General features: G+C 40.0%; 1 protein-coding gene across 8 annotated transcripts in view; it reads left to right on the top strand.

Moving 5' to 3' along the window:
* The window catches only part of LOC143018159 (uncharacterized), a 276,494-nt gene that overhangs the window by 9,560 nt on the left and 249,668 nt on the right, over nucleotides 1-17,266 (top strand). For 7 of the 8 annotated variants that reach the window (XM_076173309.1, XM_076173306.1, XM_076173308.1 and 4 more), the window contains one exon: nucleotides 4,048-4,211. In XM_076173309.1, coding sequence (XP_076029424.1) covers nucleotides 4,093-4,211 — 119 coding nt within the window. In that variant the 5' untranslated portion in view covers nucleotides 4,048-4,092. Of the gene's footprint in view, nucleotides 1-4,047; nucleotides 4,212-17,266 lie in introns of those variants that run through there. The other variant, XM_076173310.1, reaches the window with a different exon arrangement.

The following is a 17,266-nucleotide window of genomic DNA, read 5'->3' as shown; positions in this document are numbered from 1 at the left end:
TTCACTATTGTGTGCAGCAAATTGACAACATTAGAAACAGGCCAAAAGATTCAAGAGGTTATTAACTTAGCAACAGCATGGGCTAATAGCAGGGGCTTCAGATTCTCTGCTGAAAAAACAAAAACCATAAGGTTTTCCAAACTAAGATGCAAGGAAGAGATACCAACACAATTCTTAGAGGGTGTCATATTACCATATGAAGATGAAGTAAAATACTTGGGTCTGGTTTTGGACAAAAGGTTGACATTCACTCATCACATAAACGAGGTTGTATACACTGTTAAACAGCGACTTAATATAGTAAAGGTAGTGTCTCGTTTCAACTGGGGAGCAGATCGTATAACTTTAATAAGGCTTTACCAAACATTGTGCCTTAGCAAAATGGATTATGGATGTTAAATTTATGGATAGGCATGTAAAACTTCATTAAAGAAGCTTGATATAGTCCACAATATGGCTTTGCGGATCTGTTCGTGAGCCTATAGAACATCTCCAGTGGATAGCTTGTATGTGGACGCAGGAGTTCCTCCCCTCTATATTCGCAGGGAGGAATTAAGCCTTAGATATATATCTCATGTCTTGACATCCAAACAGAATCCAAACTTCAAATATGTAAAGCAGCCGGTAGACAGAGCTCCAAGGAAAAGTACTCTGCCAAAACCTTTAGAAGTGAGATGTGAAGTTGGGACAGAGAAGGTAGGACTTGTTCCTAATATAATTGCTGAGATCACGCCTCCCAAATTCCCTCCTAGGAACTGATGCCCCACTGTAATATGTCCTCTTAAAAAGAAGAAAAATAGAACTACTGTAGAGCTAAAAAGTGAATTTTTAGAACATTTATCAGTACATGCTGATTCAATTTTTATTTATACAGATGGATCAAAATCCCAAGATGGTGTTGGCTGTGCTGTTGTATCTGATAGCAGTTTTAAAGAGAAAGTTGCCTCATTTTAGCTCTGTTTTTACTGCTGAACTGCTGGCAGTCGGCAATGCCCTCAAATTTGTTTTTAATTCTGTTCCATGTAATAAGAATGTCGTGAAGGCAGTTGTTAAGATGATGAAAGCAGGTAAGGCACCTGGTCTGGATGGATGCCATGTGGAATGTCTGAAAAAGGGAGGTACAGTGATGGTGGACTGGTTGGTGAGGTTATTTAATGTTTGTTGGAGAGAGGGTAGAGTGCTGGAGGACTGGAGGAGTGCCTGTATAGTTCCTCTTTATAAGGGAAAAGGGGACAAGTGTGAATGTAGTAGTTTCAGAGGGATTATCTTGTTGAGTGTAGTTGAGAAGTCTTATGGGAGGATCTTGATTGAGAGGATTAGGAGAGGAACAGAAGGAGTAATTGGTGAGGAACAGTGTGGATTTAGGACAGGTAGAGGTTGTGTAGATCAGATTTTTGTGGTAAGACAGATATATGAGAAAGCTATAGGAAAGGGGAAGGATGTTTTTTTTTGGCTTTTATGGATCTGGAAAAGGCTTATGATAGGGTAGACAGGAAGGCACTGTGGGAGGTTATGCAGATATACGGGATAGGAGGAAAGCTTCTGGGAGCTGTCAAGAGTTTTTATGAGAATAGTAGAGCTTGTGTCAGGATTGGAAATGGAGAGAGTGAGTGGTTCGAGGTAAAGGTGGGACTTCGTCAAGGATGCGTTATGTCGCCCTGGCTGTTCAACTTATACATGGATGGGGTGGTGCGAGAGGTAAATGCAAGGGTAGTGGGCAAGGGATTGGAGATGGTTAAAGAAAATGGAGAAAAGTGTGAGGTGAGCCAGCTGTTGTTTGCAGACGACACTGCGCTTGTAGCAGGATCGGAGGAGGGATTGAGGAAGTTGGTGGCAGAGTTTGGGAGAGTATGTGATAGAAGAAAGCTAAAGATAAATGTGGGTAAAAGTAAGGTGATGAGATGTACAAGGGGTGAAAGTGGCAGTAGACTGGAAGTGAGCATTAAGGGAGAGCGACTGGAGGAAGTGGATAGTTTTAGATACTTGAGTGCAAATGTGGCAGGGAAAGGTGGAGTGAAAGTGGAGGTAGAATGTAGATTGAGAGAAGCCAGTAAATGCCTTGGTGGATTAAAGAGTGTAATGAGGAATAGACATTTGGGAATGGATGGTAAGAGGAGACTGTATGAAGGAGTGATTGTGCCAACAGCACTGTATGGGGCAGAAACATGGAACATAAGAGAAGAAGAGAGAAGGAGTTTGAATGTGTTTGAGATGAGGTGTCTGAGAAGTATGATGGGGGTTACTAGGCTAGATAGAGTGAGAAATGAGGAGGTGAGGAGGAGAACAGGGGTGGAAAAGGAGTTGGGAGATAGGGTTGATGAAAGAGTATTAGGATGGTTTGGACACATGGAAAGAATGAGTGAAGAAAGACTAGTAAAAGAGGTGTGGAAGGCAGATGTGGAGGGAGTGAACATATAGGGACCTCCAAGGATGAGATGGATGGATGGGGTGAAGGGGGCTTTGGGGAAGAGGGGAATGTCTGTTGGGGAAGGACGGGAGAGGACAGAAGACAGGGTTGAATGGAGAATGGTTGTATATGGATGATGATGTGATTGCATGAGGTGGAATGGGCGGGTGGATGGGGGGGTGAGGTAGTATGTGTGAGCAAAATTTGACGCAGCCCGAAGGGATTTCTCCCCGTCCTTTCATTTTATGCAATGGGGGGACAGAGAGGGGGGGTCGCCGATTTAATGAAGTGGCCTTGCTGTGGATGTGCTGTGTCTTGCGACACTGCTTCTGACCCAGGGCAGTGGACAAGGTGCAGGGATGACCCGTTTTTCAGGAGGTGCTAAGATAAGAGGGAGGGTGGAGGGGTTTGGAGTGTATTCAGGGATGGAATGGGTGGGAATGATTTTATGCCTTTTTCTTTTTGGCTACCCCCCTTGTAAGGGGGAAAAAGCCTTGGTATATGTATGTATGTTATTTTCAGACTCCATGAGCATTGTATCCTCTCTAAATACATTATTACCTCGTCACTTTTTAATCCAAGAAATACAGGACTGGTTGATTCTCATTAACAACAGAAAGAAAATAAAAGTAAACTTTTGCTGGGTGCCGTCCCATGTGGGTATCACTGGATATGAACAGGCTGATGCTGCAGCCAAAGCCGCCACTAGGCTCAACCATATAACAGACCAAAAGATCCCACATACAGACTTCAAACAAGTAATTCATTGTTATACAATGGAAAAGTGGCAAGAACAATGGACAAGGCTGGATGGTAGTTACAAGTTAAAAGAGATTCACCCCTTGGTGAACCCTTTGGATGTGTCCTTCTTTGGACAGAAGGTCAAGTATTGTTCTAACAAGATTGAGAATTGGCCATTCCTACATTACCCATAAATTTTTTATGGCAAGTGGAGCAGAAAGGCTGGCCCCCCAATGTCCCACTTGCCAAGTAGTTTTTACAATAAAACACATTTTAATTCAGTGCCCTGCATTCTCTAATAAGCACAGGGCAAATATTTTAACAAATTTATCTTTTAAACAAATTTTAGGGGAGGAAGCTCATGTGAAGAATGTTGTAAAGTTTTTGAAAGACATCGGTTTATTTTATGAAATTTAAGATTGTGTATATGAGTGCTTGTGAGTGTACGTTGTTGTGATGTGTTTTGTGAATGTTTATTGTTTTTACTGTTTTACTTGAATTTTTATCTATATGAGATAAATATGCGCTGAATGGCCTACCGGCTCCGGCGCTTGGCCTTCGAGTAAAAATTTTTCATAAATCATTTCTCTCTCTCTCTCTCTCTATCTCTCTCTCTCTCTCTCTCTCTCTCTCTCTCTCTCTCTCTCTCTCTTTTTCCACTCCCCATATAGAAGGGGAAATTATTTGATATTTGTATTAGCATATCTGACTTGAATTTGATTTTAGTCATTCACATGTATATATTTCATTATCCATCTTATGACAACATATGAAATTCCTAGAATAAAGTATTAATTGGAGGTGTTGTACCCATTGACATCCCAACAAAAATATAATTTTGAAATCTTCATCTTGCTTTTACTTTAATGTTATAGCTCTACCATGTACATTTCTTTCAGGTGATTTAGGAATTGGAAATTTATGAGGCAGCCTGGAGATACAAAATGGGATCTTTGAAGAGTAATGATGATATTATGGAAGGATGGGAGGACTGGGATCCAAGAGTTGAAGATTATATTCAACATGGAGGACATAGGTCATCATTCAGAAGGTCTGCTAATATGTGAGTAAAGGTTTACATTGAAATTCAACAGAATTTTTTTTTTTTATAAAGTTATGCAAAGAGGACTTTAATAAGAGGTAATGGCTATGACACAATGGGGTTACAAAGGATTACAAAGGCGGAGCATGCCGACAGGAGACCTTTTGGTCCATATCAAGGTCGGATGCGAAAAAAATATAATAATGATAAATAAATAAATGAATAAATAAAAACTATAATAAAGTAAATAATAATAAATAGAATAGATGCATAGGTATAGTTAAATAATAAACAGGTAAATAGTTAGTAATAAATTCACATATAAGTAATAATAAATGAGAATCAAGCAAATAATAAACAGACAAATGATAACAAAATAAACAATATTGAATAAATGACAGTAATTACAGCATCTTACTTAGGTGCTTATCTAAATGATTCTTCAAGCTTCAAACTGAATGCATACAATGCACTACCTCTGCAGGAAGTTTTTTCCATTCATTAACTACATGGTTGGTGAAGAAGTTTCTACCCACTTCCAAATTGAATCTATTCCCTGACAGTTTGACACCATTGTTTCTTGTCTTATTCTCTCTCATTGTGAAAATTTTGTCACTTTCGATGTTATCAATGCCCTTTAGAATCTTAAAGACCTGTATTTTTTTTTTTTTTTTTTTTTTTTTTTTTTTTTTTAGCACTTCTGTGGCTCGCCATTGTACTTTTTCAATCTCTCGGTGTCTTTAATGAGATTTGGAGACCATATGGAAATGGCATATTCCAAATTTGTGCAATCAGTCCTAGAATCTTATATGCTCTCTCAGAGGCTGAAATACACTGCTTAGATGATTCGAGATCATTACTGATAATTACGCCAAGATCCTTTTCACTATCCACTTTTGTTAACGAATTTCCAAATAACTTGTAATCATAATTACTGTTATTTTTACCTATGTAACTTACCTTGCATTTACTTGTGTTAAATTTCATTAGCCACTTTTCAGACCATTGCTGTAATATATCTAAATCTTCTTGAATATCTAATTGATTTAAGTGATCATTTGCCATTCCATACAGTTTTGTATCATCAGCAAATTTTGAAACAATAGATTTTAGTCCGTGGTCTATATCATTTATATATACTATGAATAGAAGTGGCTCAAGAATGGAACCTTGAGGAATTTCACTTGTAACATTTCTCCATCCAGAAGTTTTTCCATATAAAACAACTCTGTTTTCAATCATTCAACCAGTTGCTAGTCCAACTTAATAGGCTACCACTTATTCTGTGTGAAGCTAATTTAGTAAGTTTTTCATAGGGAATGGTATCAAAGGCTTTTGCAAAGTCTAGATATATTAAGGTGCATCCCCACTATGCCGATCGGCTGGCATGATCGGCAAGGCCGAGTCAGTGAAGACGTGACCGTTGGTTTGCATCGTAAGCCGATCTGCATGCTGATCCTAACCCGAACGGTGGCGGTCTCTCATCAAAGGAAGCCGATCGGCTTCTCTAGGTGTGGACGCCAGGCGGCCGATAGTGTTGCCGTCCTGCGGAAACTCGTCATCAAAATGGATAGATACGTCATGCTGGGGACATGACGTCATCAGCGGAATTATGTCCGTAATGTCCCTTTTCTTCTTAAATTTAGAAGTATATGGTAGAAAAAGTGAATAGATAGGGGGTCCCTCACCCTTTTCCTTTGTGAATTCCCCTATCCCTACCCTTCATATTTGCTACCCTACTCTCCTTTTTCACCATCTTTCTCTAATACTTGTTAAGGAAGGTTCTGGTATCTTGGTGCCTCCCAAGCTGCATGTCTGAACCCAGTGAAGTGGGGATGTATACCATGAGGTCACTACTCCCTGCGAGGGCCGAAAGCCCACCGACTGGGGAATGCATGTTTGTGAGGTAGGAACTAGGCTGCCGACTTCCTTTCTCCCTCTCCAGTACACATGCAGAGTGACTACGCCGGACCCATCCTAAATGGGTCAAAGAAAAAAAGAGGATAAACCCCGGGTTGACAAAGTCTCTAACTCACCTCCGAGGCCCTGCATGTGTAAATAGTCGTTTCTGGAACTTCCAGACTCTGCAGAGACTTTTCTTTTATTGCTTGAGGCATCAGGCAACTGCAGTATCTTCTTCTATGCATTTATCTTTCTTTCCTAATATATGGTGTGGCCTCATAAATATACACGATCATGGCGGCTGTTCAAACTGAATATTCTAAACCTCCACCACTACCTGATCCTCCTCCTAAACCCCCCAATCCCTCTCCTAATATTGCCAGTCCTAATGTTGACGCTATTGACTCAGCAAAAGTAAAACCCCCAGTTGATGACTCCGGCTTGAAAAAGGACTTTGGTAAAAATACTAAGACTTCATTGACAGATAATTCTGTAGCCCAGAAACTTACAATTAGAATGGATTCTGAAGTGATGAAAACATCCTTAGATACTCAGAAACCAATAAATAGCTCAAATACTGCCACTAATAGTCATAGAATCTTACATCTAAAATATGTCTCTTGACAAGAGTTATACAGACTTGTATGAAAAGTTCCGTAAATTTGGCAAATAATTGCAATGAAAATGAATCTTCGGCCCAACTTTTTGCTACAGTGCCACCTAACCTGGATATCTTTTATCCAGATAACCCAGTAGAGGAAAGGAAGGAAAGTGTGCAGAGGCCTCCCAATCCAGCTAAGTGGCTTATTATCACTCTTGCAAAGGAACGTGCTGACTTATTCGAGTTTAGAAGATTCTTGAAGAGTCACCTTGGCTCTGGTAATTTGACTAACTTGCAGGTATCACGATTTGGAAGAAATTCCTTCTTAATTCATGTAAAATCCTATGAACAAGCTGCCATGGTGCTTAACTTGAAACAGAAATCAGACATTAAGGAAGTTAAACCCCACTATACCTTAAGTTATGCCAAAGGGGTAATTTTTAATAGAGATCTATATGACTTTGAGGAAGAAGAAATTTTAGAAATGTGACCAACTAATGTTTGGAAGGTTGCTAAAATCCCTCGTTCTTCTATGATTATCCTAAGTTTTTGTGGTGAAGATCTACCTCATTATGTAGAGATAGAAAAAGAGATTGTTTATGTTAAGCAGTTTAAGCCCCATCCCCTTCAGTGCTTTAACTGCTATGATTTTGGCCATCCTTCCTGCAGATGTGCAAGGGACAAAGTGTGTTTGATATGTGCTCAGCATGAACATGGGGATTTTACCCGCCCAACAGTTTGTATAAATTGTAAAGAAGAGCATGATGCCAGAGATAAGAACTGTGTAATTTATAAGAAGGAACAGGAAATACTACTAAAAGCTCATGCAGAACATATTGAATTTTATTCGGATACAATCATACATACAATAAGTACAATACATACGAGACTCAATATTATACACGGTATATATAATTGTACATCCGAGGATGGCACAGAAAGTCAAAAGACTTATTTCCACTGGGGTCCTCATAAGTGTAGGACATGCTAAAAGACTATTAAGTAATTCCAAAAGATACAGTGATGTTGTTAAAACAAATAGTAAAGTGGATCAGCCAACTGTAGAACCCAATAGAAATAAAAATGCCAATATGAATTCTTCTGTTAACACTGAACCCAAGCCTCAGTGTAAAATTGTTACTATGAAGTCTAACCGTCTTTCTTCTCAACTAGGAATTTGTAATACTTCTGAAGCCTTCTGTGCGGAGGTTTCCTCACCCCTTGTTGAAGGGGTGTCCCCTGCCCCATCTGGAGGGGCACCTAAGGTTTCTATTGTAGAAACCTCACAGGCTTCTTCTAATGAAGCCTCCTCTCAGGCAATCTCTCTTTCAGACTTGGGGGACTCCCCAGTAGATGGATTGCTGACTAGTGTCCCTCACTCAGTAGAGGTGCACAGAAGCAATGAGGATCAAGCAAATGCTGAACCCAAGCCTCAGCGAGAAAGAGTCACTACTAGACCTAATCGTTCTTCTCCACAACTTGGAAATTGTAGTACTCCTGAACCCTCCTCTGCGGAGGTTCTCCCATCCCCAGTTGAGGGAATGTCTCCTGCCCCACCTAGAGGGGCACCTAAAGTTCCCATTGCTGAAACCCCACAGGGTTCCTTTAAGAAGGCCTCCTCTCAATCAGTCAATGTTCCAAACTAGGGGGGCTCCCCAATAAAGGGATCACGGACTGATGTGCCTCACTCAGTTGAGGCGCACAGAAGCAAAGCTATGGAGTCTGAAGCTGTGCGCAGTAAAAGACTCCACAGTCCACCCTCATCTCCATCTTCTTCCCCAAATCGTGATATGCAATCTAAGAAAGGAACTAATAACCCGGACTCTACATCGTCGGTCGGACCATTGTCAGAGAGGAGAATGCCACCCGCGAAAGCAAAGAAATTAGAAAAGAAGCCATCTTGTCGACCCTCTCTCTCCCAGACTTCTCTTCCCAGACCAGTAGACCCAAAAAAGAAAAAGAAAACAGTATAATGTCCATAATACAATGGAATATTCAAGGTTTTAATTCTCATTGAGAGCAGGTTGGGATTCTCTTTAAAGAACATGATGTGTCTGCTATTTGTCTCCAAGAAACTATGCTTGGCAATTTATCCCCTAATGTTGGACTTAATTATAAATTTTACAGATCTCCTCCTATGATTGGGGGCCGTGCCCATGGAGGTACTGGTACCATTGTTAAGAAATGTGTAAACCACAGAAGTGTCCAGCTACATTCGGTGTTGCAGGCTTGTGCAGTACAAATCTTTACCACTAAATGGATCACTTTATGTTCTTTGTATTTGGAACCTGAACTGGAAGATCGACTCCTAGACATATATAACTACCCCCGTCAGTTTGAGTTAAATGACTTACAATCTTTGGTCGACCAGCTCCCTGAGCCTTTTATTATAATGGGTGACTTTAACGCCAAGCATCCTCTATGGGGTGAATCAAGGTGTGACCCCTGGGGCAATATAATTGAAGAATTTATTGATAATAACGATGTCATTTTGATGAATGACTGTTCCAAAATTAGGTTTGATGTCTTTCACAACTCAAGTTCTGCTATAGACCTAACTATTTGTTCATCATCCTTAAGATTAGACTACAGTTGGTCAGTAGATGAAGATCTACATGGTAGCGACCACTGGCCTATCCATATCAAATATTTAAAGAACACTCCCTCCTCTTGCTTACCTAGATGGAAGACAGGAGAGGCTAACTGGGAATTATTTAGGAGATCCATAGAGATTGATTATAAGACTAGTGATTTTTGTAGTAATTCTGATGCATATAATTATCTGGTAGACATGATACTTTCTGGTGCTTTCTCTTCCATTCCTAGGACAGCTGGTAAACCTCAACACCCAGTAGTCCCCTGGTGGAACGATGAATGTGCTTTAACCAGAAAGATTACAAGAACTTGCTATAAGAGATATCAGAGATATCCTTGTTTAGTCAATAAGATAACGTACAGAAGAGCTTGAGCAAAGCAGAAGAAAATCTTCAAGAATGCAAGGAGGGAATCCTTCATTAAATATATTAGCAAATTGAAATACTACTCTTCCCCTACCTTAGTATGGAATAGGATTCGAAAATTACAAGGAAAGTTTACTCCATCTCCTTTACCCATTGTGAAGATAAATGACTCCTTTATATCAGATACAAGAGAAGTAGCAGAGGCTTTTGGAAAACATTATGCTGATATTTCAAGTCCATTACATTATTCACATGATTTCAGAAGAATTAGAGCCAAGACCACGATTATTCCTCCTACCAATACGAACTCAGAGGCATATAATCTTCTTTTCACCTTGGATGAAATGGATCATGCTTTATCTTTATCCTCCCCAACCTCTCCTGGAGAGGATGACATTCTTTACTCCATGATTGCTCACTTATCCATATCGTCGAAGAAATTCCTTTTAAATGTGCTGAACAAATTTTGGTCCTCAGGATCTTCTCCTAAATCTTGGAAGACTTCAATTATCATAGGAATCTAAACCCCTTCCATACGGTGCCGCCTACGTAGGCGTCATGAGGAGCAAGTGGATTCACGACGCTGCCATATCGGCGTCTTGATTTTATTTATTGTAGTCGCCCCTGTGTTTTTACATTCTCCCAAATGTGCCCTGAATCCCATTCTCTGTGGTTTTCGAAATTCGCGGGTGAAAGAGAGAACGATTGATATAAGCGGTGACTATATTTTATGATGCGAGTATTATTACGACACGTCATACGGCTGGCATTGGCTGCTGCCCGCGAGACTTAAGTCCGGAGTGAAGTGGTTAAAGGCAGGAAAAGACTCTCATGACCCACAAAGTTACAGACCTATTGCTCCCACTAGCTGCATTTGTAAGATCTATGAAAGAATGGTTAATATGCGTTTAGTTTGGTTTTTGGAATCTAAAAATCTCCTATCTAACAGACAGTTTGGATTTAGAGGAAATAAGTGCACCCTGGACCCCTTACTTTTTATCACTCGTGAGATTGAGAATGCCTTTGCAATTCAGAACTCGAGCATCGCTGTGTTTTTTGACTTGAAAAATGCCTACGATACTACCTGGCGGGGAGGCATTCTGAAGCAAGTTGCAGAGTGGGGTATTGGTGGTAATATGTTCAATTGTTTATAGGATTTCTTGTCTGACCGTTATCTAAAAGTCAGAGTGGGCTCTTCTTTCTCTTGTGCATATCTTCAAGAGGAAGGGATTCCCCAAGGAAGTGTTCCAAGTCCTACACTCTTCAGCATAGCCATTAACCCCTTCCATACGGTGCCGCACATGTAGGCGTCATGAGGAGCAAGTGGATTCGCGACGCTGCCATATCGGCGTCTTGATTATATTTATTGTAGTCGCCCCTGTGTTTTTACATTCTCCCAAATGCACCCTGAATCCCATTCTCTGTGGTTTTCAAAATTCGCGGGTGAAAGAGAGAACGATCGATATAAGCGGTGACTATATTTTATGATGCGAGTATTATTACGACACATCATACGGCTGGCATTGGCTGCTGCCCGCGAGATTTAAGTCCCGTACTGAAGTGGTTAAGGGGGTACGCGACACCTGGGGGGGTGAATTTGGTCAAGATATGGCATTTTTCAAAACTGTGTTCAAAATGTTCGTATACCATTAAGAAATAAATCCCGACAAATAATTTTCCAGCCGCACGCAATTTAAAGGTCTTGGGTGAGGTTTAAAGGGACAGAGTTAAAGGCGCAACCCACACTAGACAGAGGCGTGCCATTTAGGACCTTCAGGCGCAATAACGTTGAAATTTGATTGAATTTACGCTCGCCCAGTGCTTCAATGGCCAGTATGATGGTGGAGGGGAAGGGAGGAAGGTGGAGGGAGAAGTTTTGCCAACTTTGAGCGAAGCCAAGCGTCAGTTACCGGCTAGCTCTGAAAGGAAAAATGCGCATGTCTCATGAGCTCTCATTGCAATCTATTACTCTAGCTAGTACATATTACTCTTTAGTACAGTCATCATGGGTAGCAAAAAGAACAAAAGAACATCCACAATGACAAAAAACAGCAGTTAAAGATGGCAAGCAGTCAAAGACGACTAGCCAAGACCTCACCACCTCTCACTCCACCACTGCCCTCACCTGCACCTCTGTGACAGTGACAGAGGTAAAGGACAACATTAGACTAAACAATTCAAAGAGGAAGATTAAATCCAAAGAAGAAAGCAAGAAGAAAAAGATCAAGGCTATACAGGAAGAAGAGAGAAGAAGGGACATCATATGATGCTGGAGGGGGTGCCCTACCAACATAGATTGGTGAGGGGAATCTGATGAGGAAAGAGAAGGCGCCCACTGCTGGAAAATAAACCTCTTTCCAATGATTTAGATACCCTGAAGACCCCCAGCAGTGAGGTTTCATATGAAGAAACCGCCAAAGGTGCAAAAAAGCAAATTATATGATGGTGTCGTCTGTGCTTCGTCACTACTGTGATATACTTATACTTTAGTTTTTCAGTATTTAAAGTACTTATAATTAAAATATGTTGATGATTTTTACTGTACTTACTCATTATATAATAAGAATTAAGCCATGAAAAAATCAGTCAAATTGGTGAAACTATAAGCAAGGTATAGATATACAGTAGACCCTCGTTTTACGCGGGGGTTAGGGACCGGGAACCCCCGCGTAAAACGAAAATCCGCGTAAAATTCCGCCACTGAAGGAGATATACCAAAACAATCATTAGAACCCTAATAATTTTATTTCCACAATGAATTGCCATATTGAACAAAATAATACAATAGAAAAATAGGAAAACAATACAATACAAACAAAAGAACAAGAAAAAACAGTGCATGAAATGAATATATGTAGAAGGGGTAGTAGTCTAGGTAGCAGTCTAGTCGGACTCGGCATCAGAATTAGCTGGACCACCACGTTTCTGTAAAAACATGGTGATGGGCAATTGTACTCGGCACTTTTTCATGTCCTGCAAAACGGCTTTGTAGGGCACCATAACACTGTCGATGCCATTCTGCGCCGCAATTGTCCTCACCATGGATGTGTCAGTCTCATAAATGGCAGCCTTGAGAGCGGAGGCCTGTCGTATCAAGGCTGCCAATGAGTCCAAAGTTAATCCTTCCTGTGGCTGGCTTTCTTCTTCAACATTGCCCTTCTCCTCCTCCTCCCCCTCACTGGCCGACTGGACGAGTTCCACCAGTTCCTCCTCAGACAGCTCAACTGCATGGCCACGAACCAGTTCCCGAACCTCTTCTTCCTCCATATCTGCAAATCCTTCACCGCCAAAAATCCTTCACCCAAAAATCCGCGTAAATTCAAAACCGCGCATAAAAAATCCGCGTAAAACGAGGGTCTACTGTATTTATATTTCAAGTTGCCATATCTCCGTTCGATATTTTTTTACTTTTTTTTAATCATAAAAAAACTAAAATACATCAGATTTAGATGAAACTTACAGGGAATATTACTTTTAGTAACTGCTAGGGCCGATCGTTCGAATATTTTGAATAGGATGAAAGAGTTCGGAGTAATAATGGAAACAAGACCAAAAAAAAATTATTTTTCACGATTTTTGCTGGACATTAAAATTGAAATGCCTGTATGCAAAAGTATAAAGGAAATTGTTCAATTACTTAATGACCGGCCCTAGGTGTGCCTACTGACTAATCATAGCCAAAATATAAAACAAATTGGTCCACGTATTATGGTGCTGTGCACTTTTAAATGTCGCTACTGGTATACGTACATGTGTACATGTGTACATACATCATTCTGTTTCACCTAAAATGTAGGCAACATGGATACCTATTTACCTGAGAAGTTTCAGCTCTTTACTCTAAATAGTTTAGAAAATGACCTCCAGGTGTCGCGTACCCCCTTAGTAGTTTGTTAGAACAAGTTCCCGCAGGAGTTCATGGATTGGCTTATGCTGATGACTTCGCTATTGTGTGCAGCAAATCGACAACACTAGAAAAAGGTCAAAAGATTCAAGAGGCTATTAACTTAGCAACAGCATGGGCTAATAGCAGGGCCTTCAGATTCTCTGCTGAAAAAACAAAAACCATAAAGTTTTCCAGACTAAGACGCAAGGAAGAGATACCAACACTATTCTTAGAGGGTGTCATATTACCATATGAAGATGAAGTAAAATACTTGGGTCTGGTTTTGGACAAAAGGTTGACATTCACTCATCACATAAACGAGGTTGTATACACTGTTAAACAGCGACTTAATATACTAAAGATAGTGTCTCGTTTCAACTGGGGAGCAGATCGTATAACTTTAATAAGGCTTTACCAAACATTGTGCCTTAGCAAAATGGATTATGGATGTCAAGTTTATGGATCGGCATGTAAAACTTCATTAAAGAAGCTTGATATAGTCCACAATATGGCTTTGCGGATCTGTTCGTGAGCCTATAGAACATCTCCAGTGGATAGCTTGTATGTGGACGCAGGAATTCCTCCACTCTATATTCGCAGAGAGGAATTAAGCCTTAGATATATATCTCGTGTCTTGACATCAAAACAGAATCCAAACTTCAAATATGTAAAGCAGCCGGTAGACAGAGCTCCAAGGAAAAATACTCTGCCGAAACCTTTAGAAGTGAGATGTGAAGTTGGGACAGAGAAGGTAGGACTTGTTCCTGATACAATTGCTGAGATCACGCCTCCCAAATTCCCTCCTTGGAACCGATGCCCCACTGTAATATGTCCTCTTAAAAAGAAGAAAAATAGAACTGCTGTAGAGCTAAAAAGTGAATTTTTAGAACATTTATCAGTACATGCTGATTCAATTTTAATTTATACAGATGGATCAAAATCCCAAGATGGTGTTGGTTGTGCTGTTGTATCTGATAGCACAATTTTAAAGAGAAAATTGCCTCATTTTAGCTTTGTTTTTACTGCTGAACTGCAGGCAGTCAGCAACACCCTCAAATTTGTTTTTAATTCTGTTCCATGCAACAAGAAGGTTGTTATTTTTACAGACTCCATGAGCTTTCTATCCTCTGTAAATACATTTTTGCCTCTTCACTTTTTAATTCAAGAAATACAGGACTGGTTGGTTCTCATCAACAACGGAAAGAGAATAAAAGTAAACTTTTGCTGGGTGCCGTTCCATGTGAGTATCTCTGGAAATGAACAGGCCGATGCTGCAGCCAAAGCCGCCACTAGGCTCAGCCATGTAACAGACCGAAAAGTCCCACATACGGACTTCAAACAAGTGATTCATTGTTATACAATGGAAAAGTGGCAAGAGCAATGGACAAGGCTGGATGGTAGTTATAAGCTAAGAGATTCACCCCTTGGTGAATCCTTGGAAGTGTCCTCCTTTGGACAGAAGGTCAAGTATTGTCTTGACAAGATTGAGAATTGGCCATTCCTACATTACTCACAAATTTTTGATGCCAAGTAGTTTTTACAATAAAACACATTTTGATTCAGTGCCCTGCATTCTCTAATAAATGCAGGGGAATTTTTTTTAACAGATTTATCTTTTAAAGATATTTTAGGGGAGGAAGCTCAAGTGAAGAATGTTTTAAAGTTTTTGAAAGACATCGGTTTATTTTATGAAATTCAAGATTGTGTATATGAGTGCTTGTGAGTGTATGTTGTTGTGATGTGTTTGTGAATGTTTATTGTTTTTACTGTTTTACTTGAATTTTTATCTATAAGATAAATATGCGCTGAATGGCCTACCGGCTCCGGCGCTTGGCCTTCGAGCCAAAAATTTCATAAATCAATCAATCAATCAATCTTGTTGTATTTCAGGACCAATAATCATGTAATTTTGGCTGATATTATGAAAGCCTTTTTGCAGATCCATTTGAAGGATGAGGCTGATCGTAACAGGTTCTGTTTTTTCAGGTATAATACTATAATACTATAATTTTTGGCTTCATTTGCTCTCCTTTCATTCTAAATTTCATTATCCAACACCATCTTTCTTTGCAGCCTGACTCTCTAACTGCCTCCTTAATCAAAGATAAATTTTATGTAGACAATTTGGTCTACACTTCTAACGAGCTTTGTTCTCTCCCTGCAATGGTCGAGAAGATTAATGAGATCATGCTCAATGGAGGTTTACCTCTCAGGGAGTGGACATGCAATTCAACTTCAGTTCTTTCTGTTCTTGATCAAGAAGTAGTTTGCAATAAAGAGGATGTTAAAGTCTTGGGTTATATTTATAATAAGGGAAATTGGATAGAGTTACTTGTTAGATGGAACAAGTTATGTGAAAATTTTAGGGAGGTTAATAACCTATCCTTTAAAGGAAAACCTTTTGTACAGAATTTCCCATTAAATTGTTTGTATTTGCTGATGCTTTGAAGGAAGCCTATGGATGTACCATATATGTAGGGCAAGAAGGAAGAGAATTGAAGGAGTTTAATACCTCTCTTCTATTTGCCAAGGTCAAGATGGCTCCTATTAAACAGAGAACTTTACCATCTTTGGAGCTTATGGCAACTTTTCTATCTTTGAAATGCCTCAACACTATTTTTGAGGAAGGACTGGTGTCGGCCCCACTGGTTGAATCTGTGGTTCTTTTTGTTGATAGTCAAGTTGCCCTTTCTTGGATCCTAAGAAAAATATATTTGTCAATAATAGATTGAAGGAAATTTCCAATCTTTTGGAAATTTTCAAGGCCAAGTTCACACCCATTGGCTTTTGTTAGGTTTGCTAACAGGTATGGAATTCCTTCTGCTGTTTATTCTGACAACGCTAAATCTTTTGTTCAAGCGGGAAGTGTTATTGAACAACTTTTATCTTCTGAATTTGAAGAGAAATTTAAAACTTCACCTGTTCAGCATAGAACCATTCCTGTTTATGCTGCTTGGTATGGTGCCACTTTGGAAAGGTTAATACAGACAGTGAAACAATGTATAAGGTATTGGGTAGGTCTTTTGTCTGATGTTCAAATTTTTTTGAACAATAGACCACTTATTGTTGTGAAAATGAGGTAGATGTTATTACCCCAAATAATTTTCTTGTTGGAAGAACCATTCCTTCCTTGATGTTTGGAGACTTGGAACAAGTTCCTGAATGGGAATCAGGAGAAGACTACCCTTCTCTTCTCAACTTGGTTATGGACTGTAGGGATTATTTCTATGAAGAGTTCAAAAAACGATGGTTGACAGAGTACTTGGTCAGCTTAACCACTTCAGTACGGGACTTAAATCTCGCGGGCAGCAGCCAATGCCAGCCGTATGACGTGTCGTAATAATAATCGCATCATAAAATATAGTCACCGCTTATATCGATCGTTCTCTCTTTCACCCGCGAATTTTGAAAACCACAGAGAATGGGATTCAGGGCGCATTTGGGAGAATGTAAAAACACAGGGGCGACTAAAATAAATATAATCAAGACGCCGATATGGCAGCGTCGCGAATCCACTTGCTCCTCATGACGCCTACGTGTGCGGCACCATATGGAAGGGGTTAAGGGAAAGAGATAGAGCTGCATATCACAGTTCTAGATGCTGGGAAAAGGGAGATATTGCCTTTTTGAAACTCCTTTTCAAGACAAGACCCTTCTGGCCCTTAGTTCGTATTGTGGAAACTTTTCCTGACCAAGACAAGGTGATACGTACAGTCTCTGTCGTTAA

Source organism: Oratosquilla oratoria, chromosome 34, assembly GCF_046742065.1.
Source record: "Oratosquilla oratoria isolate Oo_2021 chromosome 34, ASM4674206v1, whole genome shotgun sequence".
NCBI classification, from domain to species: domain Eukaryota; kingdom Metazoa; phylum Arthropoda; class Malacostraca; order Stomatopoda; family Squillidae; genus Oratosquilla; species Oratosquilla oratoria.
The sequence above is the reverse complement of the archived record's forward strand: the minus strand, read 5'-3'. Positions and strand labels throughout refer to the sequence as shown.